The 9,486-nt window shown below is 42.9% G+C and overlaps 1 protein-coding gene across 1 annotated transcript in view; it reads left to right on the top strand.

Moving 5' to 3' along the window:
- The first annotated feature begins 2,760 nt into the window (after positions 1 to 2,760).
- Positions 2,761 to 9,486, top strand: part of LOC144687226 (uncharacterized) — an 88,720-nt gene continuing 81,994 nt past the window's right edge. Inside the window, exon 1 of the mRNA XM_078553033.1 lies at positions 2,761 to 3,021. Coding sequence (XP_078409159.1) covers positions 2,958 to 3,021 — 64 coding nt within the window. The 5' untranslated portion in view covers positions 2,761 to 2,957. The remainder of the gene's footprint in view (positions 3,022 to 9,486) is intronic.

Here is a 9,486-nt window from a genome sequence, read left to right as displayed (position 1 = left end):
GTTTTTTGTTTTTATCACTACAGAGAGAGGCCATTTAGACTAACAATGTGTATGCCAGCTCCTTGCAAGGGCTATCCAATTGGGTCCACTCCCCTGCTCTGTCACCATAGCCCTCCAAATTTCTTTTCTACCATTCTTTTATGAAAAGTGCAGCTAGCATGAAGTATACTCTGTGAAATGATTAAGCCGTGCTGGTTAAACGTGACTTTGATCTCGCAGACTAACTTGTGCATTCTGTTCCACAAGGATCACTACTTTTACCGTCCCAAATTGGAATATTCCAGTCCTTTTCCTGTGCTCGGTACAGTCTGGGTGGTATCTACATTATACCCAGGCACTTACATATCAGCAAGCTGCCTGATACCAATTATCCTAACCATTTCCAAGCTGAGTGCAGAGTAGCGAAACAGTCTGAATGAAAACTCCAATCCTCACTGCCCAGTTGGGGAGCTGTCCAGCTTTGACTTTCTGGTTGAGTGCTTCCCAAACTTTTTCCCAATGTGACCCTAATTTACTGCCTCAGATTTTGTGCAGCACCAGAGTGAAAATCACTGCGTCTCCTGCCAACGCAAAATGGCTACCAATATCCATCTGCCCATGCGAACATGTCCGCGCGTGCGCAGAAAACCAAAGAGGTCATTGGCCGGAGACACAACGTCTTTAAAAAAAAAACTTCTGTGGAGATTTTCGAACTAAACAATTTGAGTCCAAAAACTATAATTGTATTCAAATCTCTGAGAATCTTATCGATTCTGCTTTTAATATATCTCTGTGTTATATTAAGTTCTTTTATTATGTATGAACTTTCCAGATAACCTAGAGTTAACATATGAACATACAAATTAGAAGTAGGCCACTCGGCCCCTCGAGCCTGCTCCACCGTTCAATAAGATCATGGCTGATCTGATTGTAAACTCAACTTTACATTCCCGGTAACCTTTCACACCCTTGCTTGTCAAGAATCCAACTAGATTCTTTTTCCACCACTTTTTGAGGAAGGGAGCTCCAAAGATTCACAACACTGAGAGAAAAAAAATTCTCCTCATCTCTTTCCTAAATGGGCAACCCCTTAATTTTTAAATAGTGACCCCCTAGTTCTAGATTCTCCCACAAGAGGAAACATCATCTCCACATCCACCCTTTCAAGACCCCTTAGCCAACATATTATATGCTGAATCTGAGGACTGTATATTCAATTTCTGAAGGCTTTCAAATTGATCTGTAAGTGTTTTTGAATTATTTCATATGAAGGTACATTGATGCTTTAATATTTAGAAAATTATGCAATTACATAAAGATTTGTTACTTTACCAGATGGATGACCACTATCGTTTTAATTTAAAAACACACTGCATTCATTTATTTTTCATTACAAAATAAAAATCTTAGGACCATGAGTGCCGAAGGAACTGAAAAGTCTAATTGATATGATTTCTGATCTCTGTCACTCGCAAGGATGTCACAGACTAAAATAATACAACTGTGCCTGCACTGTGTTGGCAGTGAACACAGCCAGTGAAAATTTGCAGGGTGTGGGAGATTTTTTGTGAGTGGGGGTGGGTGGGGGAGGGGCTTTAGTGACCAGGGTGAGCAGGGGAACAGGAGTTGAGCATGAGGGGAGTTGGTGAAAAGGCAGGCTTTCTGCAAAAAAACCCAAACACCTATCTTTTTACAGGCTCTTTTTGAAGTAGCAATTGGGCCTCAGAGAGAAGTCCATTAGGCTACGCCCATCACCTAAAAAACCCTCAAGGATTTAAAGGGGCCTCCCAGCTGCCTGACATCAGTTGGAGCTCCCATGGCGGCCATTTCATCTCACGGCCCCACTGTTGGGGGGTGGGGGGGGGGGTCTCGACCCACAGGTTGGGAACCCCTGTTCTAGTTTGTGCTGAGTTAGGTGACCTCAGATGAGAGGCAGTGATTCCTCTCAACCGGGAAGAGGAAAACTTAGCAACTTAGTTGGCAATCCTGATTTCTACCCAGCGACTCCTGCTTGCGAGGGCATTACGGCATCAGGCTTGCCTTAGGGGCCCATCGTAACCACCCCCACCCCCCCACCCCATCGCCCAACCCCCACCCCCAAACACCCCTGACAGCAGCCAAATGACGGTGTCAACAGCACCCACTGTCAGACGTTCATGTGTAAAGTGTGCGGATGGGGGAGGAACAGGCTAAGCCAGTGGAATTGTGCTCTGGCCAGCGATGGTCAGTCCAACCAGGGCAATGCCAGCAAAGGGGCAGACTGGCATGGTCAGTAGAAGATTGGAAAGGGGGGCGGGGGGGGGGGGTGGGGGTGCGGTGATGGGTTACTGTAAATGAGTTGGCCATCCTGGGAAGGAAATGAATCCAATGTGGATGGGTTGGAATATCCCCAGGGTGGAGATGTTTGCCATGTATGTGGTTAGGGAGGATCCCCCGCAGCCCGTTGGTGCGCATGTTTAGCATTTTTCTTTGCTCGTCCTGCTTTGGCGTGTAAGCTGACACCACACCGAAACAAAGCCCTGTCGATTTCCCGGCACAGAGCACCATTCCTACACACCGAGCATTCCGGCTCATCGCAACTGGGAAGTAATAGGGAGACATGTCACGAACACCTGCCTATAGCTTGTGTGAGTGGGATTTGTCCCCTCACCACCCCCCCTTTAAATCCAGAGACAATTCCAGCTTTCCCATCTTGTTTCTCAGTATCAGATGTCCCGCTTCATTCTCGAAAATTCGCAGTTTAAAAAGGGGGTGGGGGGAGGGTGTAGTTTGACAAAAAAAAAAGTGAAAGTGAAACGTATACCATGTGTGCCAGCGGCCGTCATAGCGAGCAACTGCTGGGGAGTGTTCCGTGCAACAATCATCTGAAACTCTCCTTTAAAAAGATCTGCTTAAGGGACGGGAAGAGGCCGAAGATGGGATAGCAGCGAATCGGGACTGGAAGGAGCCAGTGAACTGTCTGTGTCGACCACCTCCACATGGCCGGGATCAAACAGCTGTTTCTGCTGTGGTCCATATTTCACACAACCCTTGCCTTCAAAGGTAGGCGCAGCACTAACTTAACGAAATGCTGTCTATATATGCAGTGACATTACTGTTATCTATAATAATGAACTTGCAATTGGTTCTGTGCTTTACAGTGTTGGTTAATTCGCATGTTTCCTCCATTAACTACACTTTATTGGGGCTGTTATACACTTCAGAACGCCGGCGGTTGTGAAAGACGCTATGTAAATAAAAGTCTTTCTTTTCCTGTTTCTATGCTGTACTACAAATTTCAGGTTATTCCACTGCTGAACAGGGGGTGTTTTGGAGAGCTCTGAAGAAGATTGATAAGGACTCGAAATGTTAACTGTTTCACTCTCCACAGACGCTTGGCTGACCTGCTGAGTTTTCCCAGCATTTTCTGTTTTTTTTTTAATTTCAAATTTCCAGCATCGGCAGTATTTTGCTTTTATCTCAGGGAGGGTTCGGGGGTTCTTCTATCAGACACAAGTGTAAATGGCAGAGATGTAAATAACTCAATGAAAAGGCAAAGTCAGGGAGGACCAGCTTGGGCTGGCAATGCCCTTGTGTATTTTATAGGGGGAGACCTGGAGAAGCGCTGAAACAGACAGTGGGAGGAGACATGGAGGTAAATCTATAATAAGGGTGCATCTAATGACTGCTAGAGAATTAAGATAATGGAGCAATAAGAAACAGCGATGTGGGCAAGATCAGAAACGTGGTTTAAAGCAGTGGATGGAAGACGATTCAGGGGTGTAGAGTGCTTAGAAAGGAAGAGTGGAGTGCAGACTCATATGTCAGGGGCATCTAGGGGGTAAAACGAGTCAATTTTGTGGAAGGTGGGAAGTTACAATGTGAACTACTCAGTTAGACGTCACTGGCTCTCAGACATTCTATAGACCAGCTTGTTGGCGTAAGGAAGACAGTTTACATTACAGGGAGATTAGTTGAGTAAGTGAGAACATGGCAGATATTTAAAGGGAGGATTCAATCAACCAAATACAAACTGGGACAACTCGTGGTTTTGAGCCAGAGTAGGTAGATAAAAGGGCGGAAGGAAAGGACTTATATTGGTGCATCACCATTCACATTCTCACACTGTCTCAATGCACTTGGACAATGGAGTGCTTCTAAAATGCAATCACTACTGTACCTAAAATGCAATCACTACTGTACCTAAAATGCAATCACTACTGTACCGTAGGCAAACATAAGGTGTAATACATGAATGTTTTTTGACATTCTGCGTGAAGAGATTGATGAGAAGCAATGTTCATCTTGACCTGGTGGTATATATATTAATGACCTAGTAAAGGTATAAGATATGCAGGTTTTGACATGTCAGACCACGAAGCCGCCTTCTTGAAACGCTGCAATCTGTTAGTCTTTACAATTTCAAGAGGTACGGGATAATATTATCGTGATTGGTATCAGGCTACAAGTGAACTCACTCCTTGGGAATTGAAATAGTCCCTTATGTATCTAAGGGTGGAATATTGCTTTGGGTCAAATAGAACATACTTGTTGCTATTACTCATTGAAGGCAACAGGAACAGTTGAACGGAAGCAATATGTTAACAAGCCATGTGGCTTGGGGTTTAAACTACAAATCAGAGGCAAAGAGTAAACAAAAACAATAGATCAACATGGCAGTTTTCACTTGGTGAACTGAACAAATCTGTTGCAAAATAAAAAAGGCACTTTTGTATGTTGGAAGCAGTGCAATTGTTTTAGTTCCGTCAATGATATTATGGCAGGGATTTTCCAGCCCTGCCGTGTCCGGACCCATCCCGGTGGATGCGACGGTCCAGCCTAAAGTCCATTGACTTTGGGCGGGACCCGACGAACCCATAAGACCATAAGACACAGGAGCAGAAATTAGGCCATTCGGCCCATCGAGTCTGCTCCGCCATTCAATCATGGCTGATAAGTTTCTCAACCCCATTCTCCCACCTTCTCCCCGTAACCTTTGATCCCCTTACCAATCAAGAACCTATCTATCTCCGTCTTAAATACACTCAATGACCTGGCCTCCACAGCCTTCTGTGCCAATGAATTCCATAGATTCACCACTCTCTGGCTAAAGAAGTTTCTCCTCATCTCTGCTCTAAAAGGTCTTCCCATTACTCTGAGGCTGTGCCCTCGGGTCCTAGTCTCTCCTACTAATGGAAACATCTTCCCCACGTCCACTCTATCCAGGCCTTTCAGTATTCTGTAAGTTTCAATCAGATCCCCCTCATCCTTCTAAACTCCATCGAGTATAGACCCAGAGTCCTCAAATGTTCCTCTTATGTTAAGCCTTTCATTCCTGGGCCCGGTGGCAGGTGGTCCCGGAAAATTCCGCCCTGTGGTCTTAATGTGAACTTGTATTTGTGATTTTGATTAGGGCTGTTTCAGTGCTATGGCAAGGGGAAAACTGAATGGAGATTTGGAGTTGTCAGGGAGATGGAAACAGGTTTGGCGGGCATTATTAGCGAACCAGATAGGTTTTTACAACAATTGACAATGGTTTCATGCTCATCAATTAGACTTTTAAAAATCTGGAATTAAAAGTCTAATTGATGAGCATGAAACCATTGTCAATTCTTGTAAAAACCCATCTGGTTCACTAATGTCCTTTGGGGAAGGAAATCTGCCATCCTTACCTGGTCTGACCTACCTGTGACTCCAGACCCACAGCAATGTGCTTGACTCTTAAATGCCCTCTGAACTAGGGCAACTAGGGATGGGTAATAAATAAATGCTGGTCTGGTCAGCGATACCCACATCCCATGAATGAATATTAAAAATAAAATAAATTGACTTTGGAAAATGTGTCATCATTGTGTGCACCTCTTAGTACCAAAGGATGACATTGCTGAGAGTACAGATTATTATAAATGTCATTTTAATGGTTTAATTAGGTAAGGCCAACAGTTCCACACCATATGGTAAGCAAGAAACAAGCACGGATGCATAAAATTAGTTTTGATCTCTGAAGCTAAGCTATATTTCCTGAAAAAGACATTTGTCTGATTCACACAATACGAACATTTTCAGGAAAAAGAGTAAAAGCTGCAATTCCAATAGCTACAATTTAGGTAATTTCACTATGAAAGTAATGAGCATTGCGATTCTTCAACGCTACCATTATTCTGGTAGCAGGAAATTATTGAACAATACTGCAGTGTAACTGCTTTCACTGCCTGTGATTTGTTTAATACTATTAATGCTTAATGCTCGTCTCATGCTATGCTATGTTATGCCACGCAACACCAAGCTATAATCTATTCAGTCCCGAGATTAGCTGACGTCTGTTTTTGATACTATGTGCTTGAAATAGTCTAGCGCTATTTATTGTATCACATGCACAAAATGGTTCAAAGTATACTGACACATCACAATTATCTAAAACTACAGATTTACAATGGGCAATCATAACAAAGGGAAATGACTGCGCTGGTTTAGTCACGTGTGCGTGAGAGCTATACAAAATGTTGCTGGCCAATTATTTGGCATTTGAACTCTACCTGATAGAGATATAGTAAGAAAAATTCACTTTAATGTGGAAACGTAAATGGTTTTAAAGGGCAACATGCAATTGTTGCCCCTTTAATGTGGTAACAGTAATGCATAACACTGTAATAGAATATCAATTGGTGTGTCCACTACTTCTATTGTACATTTCAATGTCCATGGTAAGTATTTACTTAGGAATGGACGTCATGCTGGAGTTCTCTTCAGCTGTAAAATTACTTTCATGTTAGCTAATCTCGGGATTGAATAGATTATAGCTTGGTGTCGCATGGCATAACATAGCATAGCATAAGACAAGCATTAATGATTCAGCAACTCATTTCATGTGCTGTCCAATTTCCTTTTCCATTGCAGTCAATAGAGACAATGGGCTGCCATGTTGTGACTTTGCCATTGGCTGTATTGAGCGGCTGCCTAACCTGAATTTACATGCAGTGTTTTTCTAGTTCAATCCTTGGCCATTGCCAACATGAAATGCAAGTGGAATGTATCTAGAGTGTTACACCTCAGATAACTCAAATTTAAACTTTTTCATCTTCATGTACTCTTTAAGGAAATTGCAAGCATTGGCATGTCCTATGTAGTCAGTATTTTTCTACATAAAAATTGACTTTTTCCTTAATTGTCAAATAATTGGTCTGTAACATTTTGATGTTATGCCATCTGTTCAAATTGGGGGAAAAAAAAACACAACTTAATCCATCAGTCATTCGAAGTAAATATTGATGATATGAGGGTGGCTTCTCAGGATTTGTTTTCAATTATCCCATCTTCCTTTTATTTAGGACAAATCCAAGCTGATGAAACACAGCAGCAATCAGGTGTGATCTTGCACCTCATCTGGAGGACAGGCTCCAGGGCAATGAAAATTTAAGAGAACTTTTCTACACAGCAAACTACATCAACAGTCACCCATTACTGCAGAACCCAGATAAACATAGTACAGATTTTGGCCATTGGTGTTTCTGTACTTGAAGGGCTGTGTTTAAATTCTGTGAATGATTAAGTAGAAAAATTAATAAAAACGGGCAGTTTAATCATTCAGTATCAATTTGGGCATTTAAAAATCTGCTCAGATGCGCACTCAAAAGTGAGAACTTCGGTTGTTGATCTCTGATCTGGCACGCATCACGGCCAGGGAATGATCAAAGAGCGTTTCCAGCAAACTGCATGTGAAACCATCTGTGGTTTTGGTTCTCCTTCCTTTCTTTGCATCTTCCCATGTCCAGAATTAACCCCCCCATCCTCGAGGACAGGTGGAAACAGCCTGCTTCCAGAACTAACCAGCCTCTTGGAGCTACTTTAGAGAGTAGCCTGTAGGATTTACCAATTGTCTGAAATTGCCTTGGAGTCTCAACTAACAATTAATCTCCATGGCACTGCTGTGCACAACAGCCCATAACCCAGGAGAAAGATTATAGGGCCTTGATTTTTATTTAAATTTTCTTTGAACACTTTGTTCATGAATTCACGGAACCTTACAGCACTGGAGGGGGCTATTCTGCCCTTCCTGCCTGTACTGGCTCTTTGAAAGAGTATTCCGATTTAGGCCCACAGCCCAGTTTTTTCCCCCCCATAACCCTACAAATTATATCTCCTCAAATACACGTCCAGTTGCCTTTTGAAAGCCCTCATGGGATCTGATTCCATCACTGCTTCAGGTAGTGTATTCCAGACCTTAACACCCCTTTATGTGAAATTATTTGTCCTAATTTCCCTTTTTGCCAACTATTTTAAATCTACGACCTCTGTTTCACCTGGCAAGTGAGTCAGTAACCAATCCCTCACTACTTTCTCCGTCAAAGCCTTTCATAATTTTAATACCTCTGTTAGGTCTCCTTTCCCTGCTCTCAGGTAAAAAAAAGTCAGCTTCCCCAATTTCTCCACATAACTGTCTCACATCCCTGATATCATCCTGGCGAACCTCCCCTGCACCCTCTTCAAGGCCTACTAAAAAGCGTGGTGTCCAGACTTGTACTCAGCATTCCAGCTGAGACCGAACCAGTAATATTTTTAAAGGTTTAGCATGGCTACCTTCTCTTTATAGTCAATGCCCCTACTTAAAAAGACCAAGTATTCGAAATACTTTCTTAACTCTCAACTTACCCTCCATATTTAAGGATTTATGAATATACACCCCTGGTCCCTCTGCTTTTGCACCTCCTAAAAAAAGTACATTTAGATTATACTGCCTCTCCACATTATTTCTTGCAAAGTACATCACTCCACGCTTAACCTCATTAAATTGCATCTGCCACGTGCCAGCCCATTTCATCAGTCCCCCTCTATCCTCCTGAGGTTTGCTACTACCTTCCTCATTGCTCAGTTTTGTATCACCAGCAGACTTTGAAATTGTTCCCCCCTGCCCAAGTCCAGGGCATTTGGATATCACAAGAAAAATAGTGATCCTAATACCAACTCCTGAGGGGGTCCCTACTACATACATTCCCTGCCAAAAAATTATAGTTGAAATACTAATTGGACATGGGGGAAAAGGGCTGTTTGACTGGATGATTCTTGATTGTCAGTCAGGTAACAAAGAGTCCATTCGCTTTCCAAAGGGTGTGGGAAGGTGGTAGATCATGAGTATAGGCACATTGGAGATCAATGGCAGGAGTGAGGGAGTGGGGCTGTCGAAGGCAGAATCATGTGATGACTCCTCCAAGAATACATTCAATCTGAGGTGGTAATCTTATTTTCCTCCAGTTTCTTTTGTCTGCCATATTGATAATTGGGACCAAATCTTATTTAACTAATTGGTGTGCATTAAGTCTGAAGGTGGATAAATCACCTGGACCAGATGGATTACACGCCACAGTTCTGAAGGAGATAGCTGAAGAGATAGTGGAGGCGTTAGTGGTGATCCTTCAGGAATCATTGGAGTCAGGGAGGGTCCCAGAGGACTGGAAAATCACTAATGTAACCCCCCCTGTTTAAGAAGGGAGTGAGGCAAAAGATGAGAAATTACAGGCCAATTAGCCTGAC

Source organism: Cetorhinus maximus, chromosome 12, assembly GCF_964194155.1.
Source record: "Cetorhinus maximus chromosome 12, sCetMax3.hap1.1, whole genome shotgun sequence".
Lineage (NCBI taxonomy): Eukaryota > Metazoa > Chordata > Chondrichthyes > Lamniformes > Cetorhinidae > Cetorhinus > Cetorhinus maximus.
This window is presented reverse-complemented; position numbering and strand designations above follow the sequence as displayed.